Source organism: Tachysurus fulvidraco, chromosome 14 (assembly GCF_022655615.1).
Source record: "Tachysurus fulvidraco isolate hzauxx_2018 chromosome 14, HZAU_PFXX_2.0, whole genome shotgun sequence".
Lineage (NCBI taxonomy): Eukaryota > Metazoa > Chordata > Actinopteri > Siluriformes > Bagridae > Tachysurus > Tachysurus fulvidraco.
The window spans coordinates 3,640,809-3,663,308 of NC_062531.1; the positions used below are offsets into that span (position 1 = coordinate 3,640,809).

At 43.8% G+C, this 22,500-nt stretch overlaps 2 protein-coding genes across 20 annotated transcripts in view; one reads left to right on the forward strand and one right to left on the reverse strand.

Moving 5' to 3' along the window:
• Positions 1–13,275, forward strand: part of tfe3a (transcription factor binding to IGHM enhancer 3a) — a 28,498-nt gene extending 15,223 nt beyond the window's left edge. For 4 of the 15 annotated variants that reach the window (XM_047800125.1, XM_047800126.1, XM_047800127.1 and 1 more), the window contains 8 exons: positions 32–253; positions 2,698–2,808; positions 6,515–6,632; positions 7,110–7,148; positions 8,018–8,074; positions 8,331–8,442; positions 8,547–8,694; positions 9,640–13,275. In XM_047800125.1, coding sequence (XP_047656081.1) covers positions 32–253; positions 2,698–2,808; positions 6,515–6,632; positions 7,110–7,148; positions 8,018–8,074; positions 8,331–8,442; positions 8,547–8,694; positions 9,640–10,080 — 1,248 coding nt within the window. In that variant the 3' untranslated portion in view covers positions 10,081–13,275. The remainder of the gene's footprint in view (positions 1–31; positions 254–2,697; positions 2,809–6,514; positions 6,633–7,109; positions 7,149–8,017; positions 8,075–8,330; positions 8,443–8,546; positions 8,695–9,639) is intronic. The other 11 variants (XM_027151733.2, XM_027151741.2, XM_047800129.1 and 8 more) reach the window with 10 other exon arrangements.
• Positions 13,276–18,856: 5,581 nt separating this feature from the next.
• The window catches only part of zgc:113363 (uncharacterized protein LOC791449 homolog), a 5,548-nt gene continuing 1,904 nt past the window's right edge, over positions 18,857–22,500 (reverse strand). Inside the window, exons 2-5 of one of the 5 annotated variants that reach the window (XM_027151746.2) lie at positions 22,337–22,448; positions 20,779–20,910; positions 20,390–20,605; positions 18,857–19,878 (exon numbers count right to left, since the gene is read on the reverse strand). In XM_027151746.2, coding sequence (XP_027007547.1) covers positions 19,622–19,878; positions 20,390–20,605; positions 20,779–20,910; positions 22,337–22,436 — 705 coding nt within the window. In that variant the 5' untranslated portion in view covers positions 22,437–22,448 and the 3' untranslated portion in view covers positions 18,857–19,621. Of the gene's footprint in view, positions 19,879–20,389; positions 20,606–20,778; positions 20,923–22,336; positions 22,473–22,500 lie in introns of all 5 variants that reach the window. The other 4 variants (XM_027151745.2, XM_027151744.2, XM_027151742.2 and 1 more) reach the window with 4 other exon arrangements.

The window sequence follows — 22,500 nt, forward strand, 5'->3', positions numbered from 1 at the left end:
AACAAAATAAGTTCTTTCTGCTTCTCCTCAGGTTCAGACTCACCTGGAAAACCCGACTAAGTATCACATCCAGCAAGCTCAGAGGCAGCAGGTGAAGCAATACCTCTCCCACACTCTAGGCAACAGAGTGGCCGGTCAGCTGACCATTTCTCCATCGCCCCAGTCAGGCTCCGCCCCCGAGCTGGCGCCGGCCGCCAGCAGCACTCCCAGCAGCCCCCTGGCTGTTCTGAGCCTCAGCTCCAATAAAGAGGAGGTAATTTCTGAACTACATACATTAAGCTCCGATCGCTTACACAAATCTCCTTATATACCGTACGTGCATTTTAATGCTTAAAGTTTAACGACAGTTTGTTAATAAGGTAAATAAAATGAAAAAAAAAAAAAACGACGTGAAACCTGCGATGCTGTCAGAATGTTGAAATATTTTGCTTAGTCAGTGTGTGAGTTTGTGCTTTCTGCCAGTTAGTGGAAGTCAGAATTTGGGCATATTAAGGTAAATGTGATTATTTAGGCCAGAATGTGTTTTTTTTTTTTTTTAGTAGCAAGAAAATCTCCAAAACAATAGATAACCAAACAAAAACTGATCCGTAGTCAGTTTTACACGGTTTGTGGTTAGAGGTTCCCTCCACGCCATTCAGCTAAACAGTATGTGTTCTCTTTTGGCTTAGCAGCTGCTGCACATATCTTGGTCTGAAACCTGTTCTTTGGCAGTTTTATCTTCCAAGAAATGTCTGGCATCCGCCTGGCATTAATGGGTTTAAACAAAATAGGGCAACATAGTGAAGCGATACAATACGCCTTCATATAACGTTTAACATCTAACGTCTGATTGATCTACAGAAGGACGTACTCAGACGATCTGTCAATATTCATTTAAAAATGAATTTAGTTGTGTGTGTGTGTGTGTGTGGTTCGCACCTGAGGTTGCCAGATTTGTGAAGAAAAATGAACAAATAAGCAGGAAGTCAACAATGAACATATTAACAATATATTGCCGCGTGAATAGTCCTAGTTGTAAATCCGCTTATAGCTAAGGATATGATTCTGCGTCCGATCTATTTCTGTGTCCTCCACGCAAAACATGAACAGTTCTGTACAGGGACAATACTCTAAATTAGTTAAGTGTTCTGTAATTAATATATAGATTTACTCATTTACTAATAGTCTTCGGGCTAACGTAGTTAAATCTGAGGTATGAATACAGACGTTCTGGTTTTAACTGCAAACTTTTGTGCTTTTTAGTCTTTGCTGAGTAACGTCTAGGCTCGTAAGGGGGAAACTGTGAGCTACTTCGTGTTTTTATGCCCTATTAAAGAGCAGGAACTCAAAACTTCTCTTATTGCCCGGCCGTGCCACACAGTCGCCGTGTGTCAATCAGAGATTACTCCACTCCTAAGAAGGATTAGAGGGAGATATTTTGATATGATCCTATTACGGAATTTCATCCCATAGCCGACGTCTGATACGAAAAAAGTAAAAGCGTCGTTTGTACTAATTTATGGTTTGTTTGTTTGTTTGTTTTTTCCTGTTAAATGAAATTGCAGGTTTTATTATAACCAGGTTTACGTTTCAGACGCAAGATCATCCTATTAATCAGATCGCATACACTGGCTTTCCTACACGTATACAGAAGAATATTCTATCCCCCCTGTGCAGATTACACGATTCCTCCTCCGGTGGGTTCGACCGAGACGTCGACCGACATAGCCGAGGGGTGGGGCTTAATCCTAAAGTCCCCTCAGTTGCGAGTTCCACTTTAACACTTACGTTATTTCCCAGTCCTCTGTATGCTGATGTAGAGGAGGATAGTTCCTTTTTTTTATCTCCGGACTAATTAAAAGGAAAACGACCGATTACTCGCTGATGTTGAAATTTCCACTAGTTGTGAAATAGCGATTATTTTGGACCTATTACAGAATCTGCAGCAGCTTGTAAAGTAAAAGCACACACACCTTGACAAAGGGAAATTTCACAACCTGCTAACAGCCCCGCGTCTCAGAACGCGAGTCGATTTAGCACCTCATATTAATAGTCTGAGCGCCGAAACCAGAGCCGGTTAAATCTGTAAACACGCCCGATTTTCTAGCCGAGCTATTTCGTAATTAATGCACCGCTGTTCTAATAACGGAGCAGCAGTGTACGTCTAGTTCCTTTAGCAGTGTGTTCAGTTCCCTCTGTAAATACAATAGCATGCTTTGTCAGGTCCTTGTGAAGTCGGCCATCCCCTCTCGTGCGCTCACCCTTCAGTACCGCATTGTGCTGGTAAATATCACACTAGCAGCCCAATGGGCCCTCGCACACTTAGCACACTTTGTGAGTTTGGCTATTAAAGCTCCGACGGGTGTGCGACTCCTTCTCCCGCGGCCGTCCTTAACAGACGGCTTCAGCCAGGCTGCCGAGGAGACGCGTTATGAAGTCCTCGCTGTCCGAGGTTAACGTTTTGAGTCTCGTTTATGCAGCAGGACTGCGGTTTAGCCGTCGGTCGAGAAATGACCCGCTGTATGTCTCATGGCAGTGTGGCCGGTGTGTCACCATGAAACTGCTGCATTCTGTGTTTATTTTTGACCTCTAAGCCTTATGAATCATCAGAGCGTCAAGGACCTTTACGTTTGAATGTCAAGCAATTGTATATTTTTTTTCATTTCTTTCTTTTCTTGCTTGAGTAACTTCTCGGTTCTGTCCTTCATTAACATGCAGATCGATGGCGTAATCGATGACATCATCAGCCTGGAGTCCAGTCTGAACGACGAGTTCATGACGCTGATCGACACCGGGCTGCATCTGCCCAACACGGTATGTCCCAGCTTGGTGGGTGACACCTTTCTCATTTTAAAGCTAATTTAAAAAAAAAAAAAACCTCAATCAGAGCATGCAGACCGTACAGAGGTATCTTTAATTAAAAAGAAAGAAAAAAAAAGCTTGTGAATTTGTGCTTTTGACATGGAAAGGAAAACGGACTGCACTTCCTGTTCTAGTTGTGGGAACTCTGTTTGCTAGGACAAACAAACTTAGAAACAAGGCTGATGATTTCAAATGCTGCAATACAAACTAGCCTCGTCATGTTCTTTTCTTCTCCTCGCTTGCGACTGTCCGCTTAACGACAGCGATTTAAATGGCGTGATCTCCCAGAACACGATAGCTGTAAATAAGGTCGAGGAGCATACTCGAGGAGTTCAGCACGCAGTTCCAGCTTGCAGATTTTTCATGCCACAAATCATCCTGTGCTACAACAGCTCGAAGAATTTCTACCGGATTTGGATCCAGAAGCCTGAAAGCCACCGAAGGACACTAAAACTCGTCGTCATGTTCGTTAAACCAATACGAGAAGGTCTTTTGTTTCGTGTTCTCATAACACTGAACACAGCCAGGAACTGTGAACAGGCCCTAAGATAACATTCCCCACACCATCACGGCACCTCCGCCAACCTGGATTGTCGATACGAGGCAGGTTAGAGTTAGAGTTCTGAGATGTTTTTCACTTCACCACAAGTGATCGATTGGTCATCACCGTTCCGGCAGCTCAGACCGGCGTCTCCGTTCTCCGTCCGGTCGTTTCCGTTCACACGACCAACGCTCACTGGATGCGTTTACCGTATCGCACCGTTAGAGATCGGTTTGCGTGAAAATCTCGGGAGATCTGGCACAAACAACCATACTCGTGGTCACACGGTTGTTACTTTCCTTCCTCGTTCTGACATTCGATTTGAAAGCAAGTCGCCGGTCCGTATCGACAGCGTTTTATACATTTTACGTTTACAGCATTTGGCAGACGCCCTTATCCAGAGCGACGTACATAAGTGCTTAAATCTCTAACATTGAATACATTAATGCTGGTTCACTAGGTTACATACTTAAGATACCATGAGTTTAAAACATTTGTTCAAAGTTACAATGAAAAAGTGCCAAAGGTTTTGTTTTGTTTTTTGCAAAAGATAAGGAAAGAAGTGCTAGTTGTTTCCTGATTAAGTAGGTCTTCAACCGCTGCTTGAAAATAGCCAGTGACCTCTTGGTGCCAGAACAGAGAAGAGTCTTGTAGTATACTTGCCTCTTACCCTGAGAGATGGTGGAACCAGTCGAGCAGTGCTGGTAGATCGGAGGTTGCGGGGTGCAGTGCGAGGAATGATGAGGCCTTTGGGGTAAGAGGGAGCTGGTCCATTATACATCGCACCGCCGCCACACGGTTGGCAGATTTTTTTTTTTTTTTAGACAATCGCATAGCCGAGCATCGGTTTCACGGAGGTTTTCCTAATAAAGTGTTCAGCGAGTCTGTACTAGACTTTTGTTAAATTATGTGAACGCCATCTTTGGATTTATATATAGTCATATAATATAATATATTTTTTTTTTTATGTCTCTATCTTAATGTGTCCTCATATGGTGTTCGACCGAGTAGAACATAATGCCGTTTCCTTTTTCAGTTCACATTTTCTATCTAAAGATTTTGTGCGTCAAGTATTTAAAGGTGTCGCTCTAGACGTGGTCGAAGAACCCTGTCTCGGAGTCTCGGGCTAAAGAAAAGTATTGCAGGTTGGGAGGCGTGAGCTACCGACACGTCAACTAATATGATAGTTTGATGATTCTAATGACAGCATAATAGTGGAAATGTCAAAATATAACAAATTTCACTCCTATTTCTTGTTTTTTTTTTTTTTTTTCCTTTGCGTACAACTTGTCCAAAAGGACATTTCTTTTCATCGGGTTCTTCCGTATTGAGAAACGTTAACGTTGCGTCAGACGTGAAATCCGTTCTGTTTGAAAACCTCTGATGTAGTTAGAACATTTCTCGTAAACGGCGGTGACTGCATGACCTTCCCTGTACGCACCGATCGACTAGTGTTAATTCGAGTCGGCATCCAGGAAACGTCGTTGCAGCAATTTTACAGTCGCAACCACTCGCAGGTTATTGCTGCCGGTGCTCAGGTCTTGGCATGCCACTAATTTCTTGAATCAGTGCGGTTGAATTTGTACAGGAGCTCCTGGAATCCAGTAATTCTCTGGAAACCAACATACACTTCTGACACATGGCTACCAAAGGGTGGTGCTGGGTGGGGAACACAGACACACACACACACACACACTAACACAGAGGCAAAGGATTGTGTGTGTGTGTTAAAGCTGATAGGCAACAGTGAAAGGGTTTGTTTTTTTTTATCTGAGAGATATTTCCCCATTCTCAACGTTCCCTTTTTTTTTTTTTTGCGAAAAAAAAAAAAGCCACGACAGAAAGAGGAACAAGTGCATGCTGCCAGAGCGTTAGGAGAAGATGAGGATTCTGGTTTTAGTGCCGGAGAATGAAAAGAAAAGGCTTAAGACCGAGGTAAACCGAGTATTTTTTTTTTTACACTCTTGCTTTTGGGGAATTATGATGACAGGCTCAGAAGGATGTAGTTTTGACGATGTCACTGGTAAAAGGTAGGACTTTTGTTGTTGTCGCTGTTGTACGAAGTCATCGGCTAGCTTGGAAACATCCGTGTTAATTATTAGACGTGCGGATACGACATAAGGAGCTGTTTCTGGACCGAGTCGTAGACCGTACGATGTCTGAGCGAGCACATGGCCACGATCGGATAGGAGAAGCACAGACGTTGAGGCGAAAGAGGAAGTTCTGTTGGGAAACTAAAATAAAATAGATTTTTTGATGGCTTTTTTTTTATTTTATTTTTTTGATGGCTTTTTTTTTGTATACAGTAGGAAACTCTCACACCGAGGCTTTAATCTTTAAACGAGTCGCCGTCATTGTTGCTGCAGTTTATTGATTCTTTAACATTAACACGTGGACTCGGTTAGTTATGACTACGGCTGTCAAACCTAAAGTTGTTAGAAATACAATTACAGCTATTATTGAATTAACTATTCGATTTATTTTGTGTAGAGCTTTCTATAGCAGCACCGTTGCTTAAAATTTAGAACACGATGGCCTTGGAGTATTGTTATTGTCCAAGCTCGCCCAGCATCGGGTGGATTCATACGGTTATCGCATGCCGTGCAGCAGACGCATTATTGTGTCTAACGGAGCAGACGGCGTCTGCATGCCGGGTGTAAAACGCGTCCATATGGCGTGTGGAGGAAGTAAACCTGTGTCCCTGTTGGCACACAAGCAGACATGAGCTCGATGTTTGTTCCTGCTTCCATGTACAAGACGTGACTAATCCAGGAGCGTGTTCCTCAGTGCCACTTATGTCTGGCTGACGCTGTCGGTTTGTCAAACCGCAGGTAAAGACGCCGTCATAAGACCGGTATGACAGGAATGGAGAAGCAACCTGGCTCATGTCATGCAGAGTCCTGGCTTGTGCAGCTTTCTGATTTATATCTTTTTAAAAAAAAATTTACGTCTCGCAACAAACGATTTTTTGGGACGCGTGAAAAGGCAGTTTGGGGATATCTGAGACATCTGGAGATATATCGTCCCCGAATGCACATGGCACACCACAACGTGCTGTTGAAGTGTTTAAATAGAGATAACGTGGTGAGTGGGCGGGGCCTGATTTAACACGCTGTTATTGGTGGTTTGCAGCTGCCTGTCTCAGGAAATCTCCTGGACGTGTACAGCAGTGCCGGGATGACCACGCCCACCATTACCGTCAGCAACTCCTGTCCCGCAAACCTGCAGAACGTCAAGACGGAGCTGACAGGTACTTTAACCTGTTCCTTGTTCCTGCATGTTTTTTTGTTTGTTTTTTTACCTAGTCTTTCTGTACGTTCATGTCCGTCAGTCTTAGTGCTCGCTGTGACTGAGGCAGCTTTGTTAGTAATCCATTGTAATGTTAATATTATGGCAGATAAGGAAGATTTAACATCTAGTGGGTCCAGATGTTTGTTGTAACAGCAGTGTGTGTGAAGAAGTATTTTAATTGTTGTAGCCATGAACAGATTTCTGTCCTTAAAGACGACAAACTCGGTTCCTTTTGCTGTCGAGCTCGTGTTTGCCGTCTGAGGATAGTTGAGACAATCTGCCCCCCATTATACAGCAACTCCCACTGACAGTCAGTGCTTCACAGACTGCAGCTTTAACGAGTGTCACTGCAAACCTGCCCCAGTGTCAGACAGGGGCAATAACGTTCGTTTGTGTGATCAGACCCAGGTTTAGAAATCTACCTGTTATTTTTCAGGAGCCGAGGATTCTGGAGCATGTGAGAAAATCTTATTCTGTATGTCGTCATTTCTAAATAAATCACCTGTCTGAGTGAGTGTGACTCCAGAAAAAACATAAAGAGGGAAGGAAGGAGCAGAGGGAAGAAAGAGTGCAGGAAGAATAGAAAGAAATACAAAGAAAGAAAGAAAGAAAGAAAGAAAGAAAGAGAGGGAGAAATGGAAAGAAAGAAAGAGAGGGAGAAATGGAAAGAAAGAGAGGGAGAAATGGAAAGAAAGAGAGGGAGAAATGGAAAGAAAGAAAGCGCTGGCGCCCTGAAATGAAGAGCATGTATAATGGACAGAACACGAGGGCTCAATGACCCCTTGCAACTTCCTCTCTTTCCCACTGCCCGCCCTCCGTGCTCCCTTCCCCTCCGCCCGGGTCGCCCTTCCCTCCCCCCCTCTCTTGCGCCCTTTCCCCCTCCCTCGCTGTCTCCCTTTGCCATCCCGCTGTCTCGCCTGTCCCTCCTCGCCTTTGCCCCTCTCCTGCACCTCCCTCCCGCTCTCCGGAGGTCGGCCGAAGCCTTGGAAAGCGGTTCCTGGAAAGACGTGGCAATAAGTTATTGCAAAGAAAAAAGAAATGCAAAGGTAGAAAAAGGATGGAAAGAAAGGAAAGAGTGAGAAATGGAAAGAAAGAAATAGAGGGAGAAATGGATAGAAAGAGAGACATGGAAAGATAGAAAGGAAAGAGTGAGAAATGGAAAGAAAGAGAGAAAGAGAGACATGGAAGGAAAAGAGAGATTGAGAAATGGAAAGAGAGAAAGAAGAGGAAGGAGGGAAGGAAATGGAAAGAAGGTGAAGGAAAGAAAGAAAGAAAGAGAAAGGGAAAAACTGGAGTCTAGATGTTTAAGATAATCTTAATCCATGCTGTTCTGAATGATTTCAGATGCCGAGGCTAAAGCGCTCATCAAGGAACGGCAGAAAAAAGACAACCACAACCTCAGTGAGTTTCTTCCGCTCTTCTACAAAAGCTTTGCTTGTAGTTCCCGAATCTCGGCAAACTTTCAGTTCCTCGTCCTCCCGAACAGTGACCTGGTCGTCACTCGGGACTAACGAGCGTAAATCAGCAGTGACGTCATCCTGAAGAGTTTCCGTGTCAGGATTAGGTTAATGTCAGGAGGGTAAAAGAACTGAACGTGTTTGTGTTTGTCTTTAATAACCTCACCACCGTGTCACTGAGCGCGTTCCTTCCTTTACAGTCGAGAGGAGGCGGAGATTCAACATCAATGACCGCATTAAGGAACTGGGAGAGCTGGTGCCCAAATCCAGTGACCCGTCAGTATCAATCCCACTTGGCTCCTACCGGCATGAGTGTGTTTACGACGCTTGTCTTTGTAGATCATGAAGTGTACTTAGTGAGCTCTAATCCCTGGTCTGGGTGAGTAATTACGTCTCTGTGTCCTTCCTTTATGCAGCGAGATGCGCTGGAACAAAGGCACCATCCTGAAGGCGTCGGTGGATTACATCCGTAAGCTGCAGAAGGAGCAGCAGAGAGCTAAAGAGATGGAGCAGAGGCAGAAGAAGCTGGAGCACGCCAACCGCACGCTGCTGCTCCGTATACAGGTCCGATCTCCTTCGACTGGGGGGAAATAAATAGTACAGGGAGTAAAGGAAAGAAGTGAGAGAGAGTGAGAGAGAGAGAGAGAGACACACACTCTCTCTCTCTCTCTCCAGTCATGCAGCTTGTGGTGTCTGTGTGTCTGCGTGTGTGTGTGTGTGTCTGCGTGTGTGTGTGTGTCTGCGTGTGTGTGTGTCTGCGTGTGTGTGTGTGTGTGTCTGCGTGTGTGTGTGTGTGTGTCTGCGTGTGTGTGTGTGTGTGTCTGCGTGTGTGTGTGTGTGTGTCTGCGTGTGTGTGTGTGTGTCTGCGTGTGTGTGTGTGTGTGTCTGCGTGTGTGTGTGTGTGTGTCTGCGTGTGTGTGTGTGTGTGTCTGCGTGTGTGTGTGTGTGTGTGTGCGTGTGTGTGTGTGTGTGTCTGCGTGTGTGTGTGTGTGTGTCTGCGTGTGTGTGTGTGTGTGTCTGCGTGTGTGTGTGTGTGTGTCTGCGTGTGTGTGTGTGTCTGCGTGTGTGTGTGTCTGCGTGTGTGTGTGTGTGTGTCTGCGTGTGTGTGTGTGTGTGTCTGCGTGTGTGTGTGTGTGTGTCTGCGTGTGTGTGTGTCTGCGTGTGTGTGTGTCTGCGTGTGTGTGTGTGTCTGCGTGTGTGTGTGTGTGTGTGCGTGTGTGTGTCTGCGCGTGTGTGCGTGTGTGTGTCTGTGCGTGCGTGTGTGTGTCTGTGCGTGCGTGTGTGTGTCTGTGCGTGCGTGTGTGTGTCTGTGCGTGCATTTGTGTGTCTGTGTGTGCAAGTGTGTGTAGTAAATCTCTCTCTCTCCAGTCGTGCAGCTTGTGGTGTCTGTGTGTGAGTGTGTGTGTGCAGTAAACCTCTCTCCTCTGCAGCTTGTGTGTTCAGGGTGTGTGTTTGTTGTACTTCTTGCTGTGTGTGAGTTTTAATGTGTTGTGTTTTTCCTCCTCTCAGGAGTTGGAGATGCAGGCTCGTCTCCACGGCCTCGCTCCCTCTCACCATACAGACTCCATCATCAACCATCAGCAGCAGCAGCAGCAGCAGCAGCTCACGTCAGTGCAGTCCAGCGCTGAGCCGATCTCCAAAACACTTCTCACTCTGGGCGGCCCCACATTAAACCACACCCACGTCTCCTCCTTACTCTCCCCTCCCCCTTCTGCCTCTCCAGTGGGCGGAGCCATGACCATCCCATTAGACCTGGGAACTCTGTCGTTCGGCGAGCTGGATGACCACGCCTCCTCCGTGTTCAGCTCCGGTCTGATGGGGGGAGATATGGGCCTGAGCGATATTCTGATGGACGACGGCGGCGCCGACCCCCTGCTGTCCTCCGTCTCGCCGGGAGCGTCAAAGACCAGCAGCCGCAGGAGCAGCTTCAGCATGGAGGAGGATTTGTGATGGATTTAACACTGATTAGCCCAACGGAGCTAAGGCCTAACGTCTCCATCCCTGCCTGTGCGCGTCACAAAACTGGCCAATCGAGGGCAACGTATCCCGCGGTCGATCCGTCATCGTAATCGTAGTACTGTTAAAAAATATATATATATATATATAAAAATAAAACAAAAAAGATCACCATGCAGCATGGCTCTTGACTCCTGCGCTGATGAAGAGACACCTGACAAGTTTTACCTCGGCGGTTTAGGGATACCGGAGTTTACAAAGGACCGTAGGAGGTGGAGTTTAGCGGTGAACAAGACGACGGCGGTGACGCTAGCAGACCTGTGTAGGTTTTAAAAGGATTCTAAGCAGCTGACAAGATCTTATGTCTCTTATCGTTCTGCGTTAGAAGCAGGAGTTTTATTTTGTACATCTGTGCTCACTGACCGACCGACCGACCAAACACTTACATGATTTTATTATGTTTTTAATCATTATTCTTCTTTTTTTAACAGCTTCACACCCATCCTCCTCCTCCTCCTCCTCCTCCTCCTATCTGTTTTACAAAACAAACTCGTTTCTTACGAGCCCTTTATGCAGGCCGTGCGTCACGGCGACGTGCATCCAAAGAGCCGATGATGATTTTTAAAAGACTCGCGAACAGGGATCGTATTTTCTGGACCGATTTTATATAAGATATATTCAGTGCTTCTCGTATAGAGATTTTAGTCCCGATCCGTTCAGGACGAGTCGTGATCACGAGCGCCGGTCGTAGGGATACGGAGGAAGCTTTATGTCGTCAGGAAGATTTTAGAGCAGAGATAATAATCTTATATAAAATGGCGACCTGCTCGCCGTAGCGAACCGAGGAAGAAGAGCAAAGTGTTTAAGCAACACTGTATGATGTAGAAACGTATAGTCCAGAAAATACGTCTCAAAGTTTTTTGTGTTATGCCACCACGACTCCCCCCCACCCCCCGAAAGTTCTCGCGTTTAAGCCTCCCTCAGGAAAACGAGCGGCCAAAAACGACAACATCGCATCTAGATATTAAAACGACCCAGATCACCGCTTCGACACTCGACTGACCCAATTCCGCTCTACCGATTTCTTTTACCCAGGATAAAAATCATTGTTTTAGATCAATCGGGTCAAGAGGACGTCTTCATTATCGGCCTAATGATGATGATGATGACGTAAAATGACATTCCGGCAGAGAAGAGGGCAGTCTGATGTATTTCCACATATGTACAGCTTTGTGTTTTATTATTTGTTGTGCTAACATCCTATCATTTGAATCTCTTTTTACACTCTTTCTTTTTTCTTTAATAGATGCACTTTAATTGCACGTTGACTCTCATCACGTTTCCCACATTAACACAAAATTAATTAATAGCATTAGACTGAACTGTCAAATCTGCTGTGAAACATTTTTTTTTTAAATCAGCGTTGACTTTTTTTTTTTTTCTTTTTTTTTTCTTCCTCATTATGGTCATTACTTCACTCGACGATCAGATGATGAACGTTTTGCTAAATCGGCAGTTCGGAGTTTAGCTGACGTTTCGGAACGGATCAGCACGTGGTGTCGGTGAGCCGATCTTCACCACAGACCGATTGCGACACGCACGAGTGAAATACGATTCAGGCGTCGGGGCGACTTTTCTTTTATTATTTTATTCTGTCGTTGCCAAACTTCACCTTCACCTCGATGAACTGCTAATTAGAGGAAACGCTCTGCTTTGTTCTCGGTGTGAGTGTCAGAGAGCACAGAAAGCTTTTAGAAGCTTACAAGTTTGACTTTACTCTTGAGGTTTGGTGGAAGTTTTAAACTCTTAAAACATGTTTTTTTTTATGTTTCGAGTGACTCTGGTGCTAATTTGTCGGTCAGCATCGTATTCACGTTACTCCTGTCACAAGCTGTTAGAATCGAAAAACGAAAACGATGTGTCGGCGCTGATGTCTGAAGGAGATGGCGAGAGAGCTGGACAGACAGCCCGAACGATTAAAGTGCCGCTGCATCGCTCTGTTCAGGTAGAGACGTCAATTAATGAAGTTTAGACTAAAAGAAAAAATATGCAAGTTAAGTCCGGGGTGGATTTCTGTCGGACCTGACGCGTCGTTAACGCTTGGTGTGTGCTACTTGTTTAACGTATATAGCAACGTACGCAAAAATCTCTCGAAAACTTCGCCATATTCTAACAAATAAGTGCAGTAGCTTTTCCACTGGATTGCGATCGTAAACGGCTTGAACGTGACATGAAAAAGTTGTCTATTTTCAGATATTTACTCCGGTCTAGTTTTTAAATTGTGTGCTATAGTAAGTAGGACCACAGGATAATGGACGGATTTATTGTTGTGCTGGTTAAACAGACTGTTTTCTTATTTCCTCATGGGGAGAATGTCAACGTCACAAATGCCTTCCTCTTTAAAAATGAAATTAAAAAAATGTATAAATAGATGACGTGGGCGAACAATAGGAACGTTTCAGACGAAGCGAAAACGATCACGTACGCATAAATCCGAAGTCTATGCAAACGTCTGCGGCGCGCGACAAGCCGCGCCGTGCGGACGGAGAGCGTCTGCGTAAAGAGCTTTCTCGTCGGCGCTGTACAGAAACGCATGCTCACGTCATGACTACAGACGCACGTCTCATATAATATATAACGTAGCAGATCCCCGAGCTATTCAAACCACTCGTATTCACTCCACAGGGAAATGACTGTCCTCATATTTACTATATTTTTGCTACAAAAAAAACAAACATGGCATTTCTGTAGACGTTTTCCTCGTCCTTTTTTTTTTTGGTCTTTTTAGAAACAGCAATACGTCACCGTCATCTATTTTTGTAATACTTGAAATAATGTGCAATTTATGTTACGTGAGAAACGAATTCGGCCAATAAACAGCCATGCGTACGTTTTATTTCTCCGGTCAGATGTACAGGAAATATTACAAATAAATATCGGACTTGTGAGTAATGATGAATACACCAGAAGGAAAAAGCTCCTTGTTTTCACTATGTGCATCTGGGAGAAAGGGAACGTCCGAACTGTGCCGAGCGTCTCTGTGGTCGTGCTCTTTGTGTGTGAACTTTGTATTTCTGTATCTTCACAACTCCAGTGACAACAAAAAATCATTCATTTCAGTTCTGCTCAATGTGTAGGGTTTTTTTTTTACTTTGTATGGAAATATATAAATAAAGATTTAAAATATCATTGTGTTTTTTATAAAGTGTGTGTGTGAGTGAGACTCTGGCTTGAGGTGTGTGTCTGTGAGTGACTGTGTGTGAGAGACCTCCCAACTCTGGCTTGAGGTGTGCGTGTGTGTGTGACTGTCTGTGTGTGCGCGTGTGTGTGAGAGACATCCCAACTCTGGCTTGTTGGTGTGTGTGACTGTGTGTGTGCGCGCGTGTGTGAGAGACCTCCCAACTCTGGCTTAAGGTGTGTGTCTGTGTGTGTGTGTGTGTGTGAGAGAGAGAGAGACCTCCTAACTCTGGCTTGAGGTATGTCACTGTGTGTGTGTGTGCGCGCGCGCGCGCATGTATGTGTGCGTGCGCGCGCGCATGTATGTGTTTGCGTGCGCGCATGTATGTGTGCGTGCGCGCGCGCATGTATGTGTGTGAGAGACATCCCAACTCTGGCTTGAGGTGTGTGCGTGTGTGTGTGAGACTGTCTGTGTGTGTCCACATGTGTGTGTGAGAGACATCCCAACTCTGGCTTGAGGTGTGAGTCTGTGACTGCTTCTGTGTGTGTGTGTGTGTGTGTGTGAGAGAGAGAGAGAGGGAGGGAGAGAGCACGCTCCCAACTCTGGCTTGAGGTGTGTGTCTGTGTGCCACTGTGTGTGTCTGTCTGTCTGTATGTGTCTGTGGCCTCGTCCCCCGACGTGGTTTATTCTGCTGTACATGTAGAAGCCACGCCATCGTATCTCTGTTAAAGAGGACATCATTAATCACAGCCTTTTGCCTCCAGCTCAAACTAGAGAGAGTAAAAAAAGTCAGTTTCAGAAGACTTTAAGTTAAATGGATCTTGTGTTAATGAGAGAATTAGAGACTGAAAAATATATTTATATATATTATAGTGTGGAAACATCTCTCGGTAAGCAGCTTCACACTGGGTTTTACTTCTGACAGCAAAAGGCCAGCAGGGGGCGGAAGTGTCCTGTGTGTCTTATGTGTCCATTTAAATTGTCTCGAACTTCTATTTAGTGTGTTTGTTCACATGTTTTCTGTTTAGGTTGTTTGTTCACATGTTTCACGTCATATTTTAGACCTCTCTCTCTCTCTGTCTCTCTCTCTCTCTCTCTCTCTCTCTCTCTTCTTGAACATCTTCAATGTAGTCAAATGTATCAAGTATTTCCTATTATAAAATAAACCTAATATAAACTATAAACATATTCAATTTCAGTTTCTATTGACAGAAATAAGGAATCAACTCCAAAAATAAATGGTTTAAATTGGTACAAATATCTGTCACTAGAACTCGGGGGTAGGGGGGGGTGTAGAAAGAGGTTTTAATCATATTAGATTTACTATAGAGGAAGATTTGTAGCTCCGGGGCTCCAAAGAGAAACGGAGAGGAGAGACAGAGAAGAGAGGAGAGAAAGAGAAGAGAGAATAACAGAAAAGAGAGAGAGAAGCAAAACGAAGAGGAGAGAAAGAGAAGAGAGAAGAAATGGAAAAGAGAGAAAGAGAAGAGAAACGGAGAGGAGAGAAAGAAGAGAAATGGAGAGGAGAGAAAGAGAAGCGAAACGGAGAGGAGAGAAAGAAACGAAACGGAGAGGAGAGAAAGAGAAGAGAGAAGAAACGGAGAAGAGAAGAGAGGAGAAACAAAGAGAAGAGAAATGGAGAGGAGAGAAAGAGAAGCGAAACAGAGAGGAGAGAAAGAGAAGAGAGAAGAAACGGAGAAGAGAAGAGAAATGGAGAGGATAGAAGAGAGAAGAAATGGAGAAGAGAGAAAGAGAAGAGAAACGGAGAGGAGAGAAAGAGAAGAGAGGAGAAACAGAGGGAGAGGAGAGAAAGAGAAGAGAGGAGAAACGGAGAGAGAGAAGAGAAGATAAACGGAGAGGAGAGAAAGAGAAAAGAGGAGAAACGGAGGGAGAGGAGAGGAGAAACGGAGAGGAGAGAAAGAGAAGAGAAACGGAGAGGAGAGAAAGAGAAGAGAGGTGTATTAGGGGCTTGAGGGTGCTTGGGGCAGCTGTTTGCATTCATGTGGCTGTGATTATTTTGGTCCAAGCTGCAAAAATCCGCAGGTTGTGGTTTCCTTTGAAATCTGCAGACATCAGAGTGTTAGTGTTGGCCAGAGACCGGTGTCTGGACCTTCACAGGCTGGAGTGCTGTGTGGACTGGCCTCAAATAAACCTTTATTATTATTATTATTCTTTTGTGTGTTTTGCCTTTAACCTCACTTCAGGCCGAAGGTGTGTGTGTAGACAAGTGTTAAGGTGGACACACTCTAGTAAAAGCTTTATTAACCACAGATTCATTTATAAAACATTGATATATATTTATAGTTATAATGTGGCATCGTGTTGATTAGATAAAGTCTAATTTTCTTTCTCTTCCCTTCCTGCCTTATAGGCTGCACTTACATTTTAGCTACTAATAATATTGAAAGAAAAGAAAATACCTGCTCGTGTTAAGCGGGTCTGAGCTTCTCAAAAGAATGCGGTCTGCAGCAGTGGTGACCCTCAGCCACGGAAAATGTGCACCGGTGATGAGGTTTTGTCGGGTCTGTGCCCTTTCCTCTGTCCTGATGTGTTCAGTAAAACACAGTAAAGCTGTAGTTTATTACTTGTGTAAAGAAGCCAGTATCCTAAACTATAGTCTGAGGGTCTTTGTGAACTGTTTTCACACCTGATTCCACTTGGGTTTAATAATCAGTTGGTGGCTTTAATAATCAGTTGGTGGCTGAATCAGCTTTAAGGGTACTCCACAATGTAGACAACATTTAGACACACCAACGCCAAAGCTGGGTCATTACGAGCAGGTCTGATCGGACGAAATAATAGTTTTGTCTAGTCAGATATTTTATTAAAGACTTATTAGGCTCCTGTCCCTAAACTTGCTTGTCCTGATTTATTCATTCATTAATTTTCTACTGCTTATCTGAGCTTCTCGGGGAGCCTGTGCCTATCTCAGGCGTCATCGGGCATCAAGGCAGGATACACCCTGGACGGAGTGCCAACCCATCACAGGGCACACACACAATCACACACAATTTTCCAGAGATGCCAATCAACCTACCATGCATGTCTTTGGGCCGGAGGAGAAACCTCCGAAACCAGAGTACCCGGAGGAAACCCCCAAGTCATGGGTGGAGCCGGGAATCGAACCCCCAACCCTGGAGGTGTGAGGCGAACGTGCTAACCACTAAACCACCGTGCCCCCTGTCCTGATTTATCCAGTACATAAAAGCAAACAAACTTTTTTTAAATGACTTTTATTTGTTTTGTCATTGTATATTTTCTCACACCAACACTGTCTTGCTCCTGATAATTAAGTCCTGAATCCAGATATAAACCTACATTAACTCCTTTTCTACGCGGTCAAATACCAAATGACTTCATATCCACTCTATCGAGTATCTGAAGCCCCGTAACGATGATAGCGCACCAGGCGTGTGATGTACATAATCTCTGTGTAAACTGATTTTCTATACTCAATGTAATGAGCGTTTGGTTTTTCTCATAATCAAATTTCTAATTAATTTGCAGCAGATATAGAGATGCAGTGCTGATTTTTTTTCTGACTGACATGAACTGGCAACCTCCTGATTTACGCTTGGCGTTGTGTTGGTAAAGCTGTTTCCTGTCTGAATAGATCCAGGGCGACGGTGGTGCTTTGAAGCTCAGTACCGGGTGGAGCTCAGGGTCTTATCCTCTCACCCCAACACTGTCATCTCAGTCACTTCCTCCACTTCCTGTTTGGCACATTTCTACAACAAACATAGCTTTCCTGCCCATCTCCGGCCCAAACCGGGACCCCATGTGTGTTAAAAACACAAACCTATGACCAGTGGATTTACTCTGGGCATGATCACAAGAGCTCGGATAAAAAGGATAGAATATTAATACACTGCACGTTGCCTTTTTTTTTTAAACGAGTGCTGGAGCAGTGTTTTGGATTCTGCTTTTAGACAATAGGCTAATAAAATTCCAACTGCATCACACCCTGTTCTTTTTGGTACTTTTTCTTTCCGGAACTGTGCGTCTGATGTTACCGTGCTGTGAGAACTGTTCTGAGTGAGTCATGATCTCTTCCTTTTCGGACCGATCTGCCAGCTCTCTCAGAGGTCACGGCCCAAACGGCCTGGCGCAGAAACCTCAGGACCTCATGAGAGAGTGAAGCGTGGCCCACTTCCTGCCTCACTTTGTATGTTTCAGCCTGAATAAGGATCTTTGCTTAATAAAACATGTATTTTTCCCTTGCGTCTGTATCGGCATCGTTTAAAAATATCCCCTTGTCCCAAATATCCGTGGTTTTTGTGGTACAGTATGAACATGATTAAATCCACAGTTTGAGGGAGTTTTGAATGAAAGGTTTTAATATATTCTAAGCATAACCGTCTGTTCGTTCGGATGTTTAAAGGAATATTTAGTTTAATAGATGATTATTTATAAACACTAATACTAAATACAGATGCTCATCTAAAGGCTATAAAGTGTGAACTGTGTCCACAAGTTCTTCATCTGTCTTGTCATTCAAATCCACATGCATTCACAGCATAAATAAAAGAAAAATGTGGGATGTGGGAGCCTAGTGGTTAAGGTGTTGGGCTACCAATCGTAAGGTTGTGAGTTCGATTCCTACGTTCATCAAGCTGCCACTGTTGGGCCCCTGAGCAAGGCCCTTGACCCCCAATTGCTCAATCGCTCTGGATAATGTAAATGTAAAAAGAAACTGTGGCGTAGTTTCATGACTATTGCAGATGTATCAGACTGGTAAAATCATCAGAATGTTACTACACACTATCATACATTTAACTTTCTAATATCTGTCCATCTGTACAATTATTATATCTCAAATCAAACACAAATATTCATCATCCGGTTATTAACGATACACCATGTCTGACTAAAGATCACAATGCTCACCTAGTACTAAAGTGACTAATGCATGGCAGGAGTACGACATTTTATATATAGCTCTCGTCACAAACGTTTCCTTTTTACTTCCTTGTTTCCAAAACTTCCTGTTTTGTTTATGCTCCAGTTCTGTCATGAACCTGCCTCCTGATCTTAGCTTGTATTTATGTGTGTTATAAATGACGCAACTCTTTGCTTACTCTTTCTGTCATTATTTACAGTATTGCACGCAAAACATTTCCATTCATTGTGTTAAACATTTTAGATGTTTTAGATAATCAGGTCTCCATATCCAGTGCACTTCACCTCACAGTCCACTGCTTTAGGAGTCACGTCTGTGCTACTTTTATCAGCTTTCTTAAAGTGTGAAGAACTTCATACCCAAGTTAGAGGGGCATTATAACCTCCAGGTCATCCTTCACTTTTTTCCTCTAGGCAGTGCCCTGTGCCCAAACCTAAGTCTACTTCAGGGCGTAATGGGCTTGAGGAAGCCTGTGAAATTCTACACGTCCAGATGAATATGCAGCCACTTGATTCAAGGAGCTATTTTCACACTAGTTTCAGTCCTGGACTTACCAAACTTTCTCATGATCTGCAGATCGAATGAAAAAATGTGTAAAATAAGTAAAAATGTAAATGTGAAGAGTGATTGTCAAGGCCAGTGATTATTATTTAGTTCCAGTGCTGAGCTGATGGAGCATAAAGGAGGCATAATTATGAAAACAAAAGCCTCTTTACTTCTTACGCACAATAAAAAATACAGTCACATTAAATCATAAGTTAATCACGAGCTAATTCATTGCTCAGACAGATTACTTAGTGTGTAGATATCATTACACAAAATCAACAGTTCTTAGAATGTGACCTGTGTTAATAATAAAAGACCAATAGTATTATACAAATATTTGGTATTTGTCGAGATCCTTCCTGTTTTGGAGTGTGATTAATTTTTAAACCCCTCGGATATTTTACTCAAACTCAAATAAAAGATATTTCGCTAAACAGACTCTGCTGAATCAGCTCCAGAATGCATTGTGCTCTGTTGTGTGTAAGTACAAGTGCAATTATGCTCTACGTAAGCTGATCTGCCAAAAATATGAAAATAAAAAGGCACGGTTTAAAGCTAGGAACATCGATGACGAGCCGGTAGTGGCCATGCAGACGAATACGAAGTCCATAAATACAGTAAGGCCTCTTGTTCACATGTTCTTATACCTCTTCTTCACTTCATGACATCATTATAAGCATCTTTGCATTATGTGTGTGTGTGTATATATGCGTATGAGATTTATGTTCACACACAGACTCATTTACTGTAGCACATAGCAATCACACCTTGATCTCAGCCACCAGCCTACAGAATAAATAAGTCATGCAACCTCCATAACAACAAACCTTTCCGCAACACACTGGTGTGAGGTCACATTCCAGATCATCTCTGTAATTGTACTAACATCCTCCTCGTTGGCTATTTGCTGTCTAAGTAGGGAAGCAGATAGAGCAGCACTCTAGACAGATCTCTAGGCAGTCTGAGGATTGGCAGCAGTCCTCTAGGATGGCACAGTCCATTACAGCGGCGCAGGGGTCACCGGTGCAACACGCCAGGCCTCCGCACACCTCGCCACAGCAGCACAGTGCATCGCACTCCATTCCGCAGGCCAAACACTGAGCCACGGCTGAGCACATGGGCAGCAGCTCACAGAACAGACAGGCTAGGACACAGTGCACGCAGCAGTCTGTACACACACACACACACACACACACACACACACACACATTTTAAGATGATTTGCCTGAGACTTCATGATCTTAAGTCTTCACGATCTTAAGACGAGCTTTTCAGTATCAACATTAAAATAAAAAAAAATGTGGATGTTTTAGATAAGCCTAATTTTGTTTAGACTCTAAAGGGCCACCAGGTAGGGATGTGCAATCTAATGGAAACATCGAGCAGGCAACATGAGTCAGAAAGATAAAGTCATGGGCCCGGTGTAGCGGACAGATAAGGCCAGTGCTTATTTACTGTTAACTCTATGGGTGAGGCCTCTCTCTGCATGTGCTCTGGACCAGTTTAACGTTACTGAACAAACCGTTAAAGTCAACCAAGGCTACACAATGTGGCCAAAGGTTTGTGGACACATGACCATCACAATGTAGCTTGGTCCAAAGCATGCAATTTGTATAGAATGTCTTTGTATGCTGTGGCATTACAATATCCCTTCAGTGGAACGAATCTGAGTTATTTACCATCACCGGCAACGTCCTGGATCTGACCGCTGCTTGTTTTTAAACTCTGTTGGCTTTTGGAGGTGGAGGGAGGACGCTTTCTGTGGGGTTTGTGGGGTTTGTGTGCAGGATCAGGTGCCCTTTGACCTTTAGATGGGGAGGGTGGTGTGCAGACAGGTGGAGATCGATTAGACCCAGTGTCTGGAGAAGAAAGACCATTGAGGGGGCTGGGAGTCTCTGAAATGGACAAAAATATGTATTAGGGACATGTCATTTCCCTATGCTGACCTACTCAGCTAATTTGTAGCAACTCGCCCACTCTTCTGTTTAGGTAAGCAAATGATTGTGATTTTCGCGTAAAGGTGCTCCATCGATGGTTAAAGGTGAAGTGACAACATGAATGTTTTTACCTTTGTCGAGTTTGTGCACGATCGCTGGCACATGGTCGGGAAGCAGTAAAGCATCTTCATTCGTGATTACGATGTCTGTTAAAGAGTCATCACTTCCCTCGTAACCTATTCCATTGGCACATGGAAGCCTTGCTGGAAGAGGATCTGTCAATCAATTTAAAAATGACACTACTTTTCTACACTACTGTTCACATGCACAAAACTTGTTTCTAAGCCACTCAGATGATGATATGATTTGGTTCCTCTCAAGGTTTCTTCCTCATATCAGCTCAGTCTGATTTTCATCACTTTACTTAAACTTTCTTTTTATTTCGGTTTCTATACTTCTGTAAAGCTACTTTGAGACGATGTTGAAAGTGCTTTACAAATACGTTAAATTGAACTGAATTGAAGATGATGTCTTGTGGGCCATGAATGTTGTAACCATCCACCCCAATCTCAGTTCCTGCTGCTGAAAAATATGAGGTGCTGCCACAACCCTACTTTTACTGTAGGCATGGAATTGCACAGGTGACAAACAGTGTCTGTTTCATCATACATCATCATACATATGTATCTGGTTTCTCGTTGCCTGTAAGTGCTTAATTAGCCTAAAGGCTAAAACCCGTCCGAGCAGTTATGTAGCAGTTATGTACATTTTTTTTAGATCACACAAAAATAAAGGTCAAATTGGTAGAGCAATGCAGAGGGAGATGTTTTTCCCGGCAGGTTCTCCCATCTCCATTTAGGACCTTAGGAGTTTTGTCAGCATGACCTTCGAATTCTTGGACTCCCTGATTAAAGCTCTTCTTCTCTGTTTGCACGGTTTGACTTCTACTCTACAAAAAGTCTCTATGAATGCAAACTTCTTACTTCTTCCTTTGTAGAATAATGGAGTGATGGAATAGTTTTGCAATTTGAGATAATAGCATATACATATACAGTATTTTCCGCACTATAAGGCGCACCCAAGAGCCTTAAATAATCCGGTGCGCCTTATGTGTGCACTGAGTTCCAAAATCTTTGGTACTTTGGTGCAACTTTGGTAAGCGCTCTGCTTGATTGACTGTCAGACCATTTCCCGCTGACACAGGGACGTAATACGTACACTATGTATGCTGGCAGCGATAAACCAATCAGAGAACGTTACATAATAAGTGACGTGACGTGACAGTACGTACGCTTACCTTCGCCACGCCTCCGGTAGGTGAGGACTTTGATGGTCCTTTGATGGTGTGTATTGTTAAATAGTAGAATAAAGTTCAACTAAACACCGTTTTGCTTCCGTTACCTTTTTTTGGGGACCGTATGTTTTAGTATGCTCCTTATAATACGGTGTGCCTTATGTATGGGTTAAGTACAGAAATAGACCCCGTAATTGAGACTTCGCCTTATAATCCGGTGCGTCCTATGGTGCGGAAAATACGGTGTATATATATACACACACACACACACATATATATATGCTTTGTCATAAAATGTCAGTATGACACCAATTAAAGGCTATAACACAAAAGTACAACTATTAAAGTCTATAACACAAAAAAAAAAAATCGCAGCGAGTCAAACCATTACTGACCTGGCTGTTGTGTGATGTCTTGTACCTCCACTCTGCTCTCAGGCCGGATCAGATGGTTCCTGTGGGTTCGATCCTTTCCGCCATTCTGCTGGACATCCATGGCCTCTGTCTCCTTATGAGGCATCGAACAATATCTCTGATTATATAGTGAAAGTGATGTCACA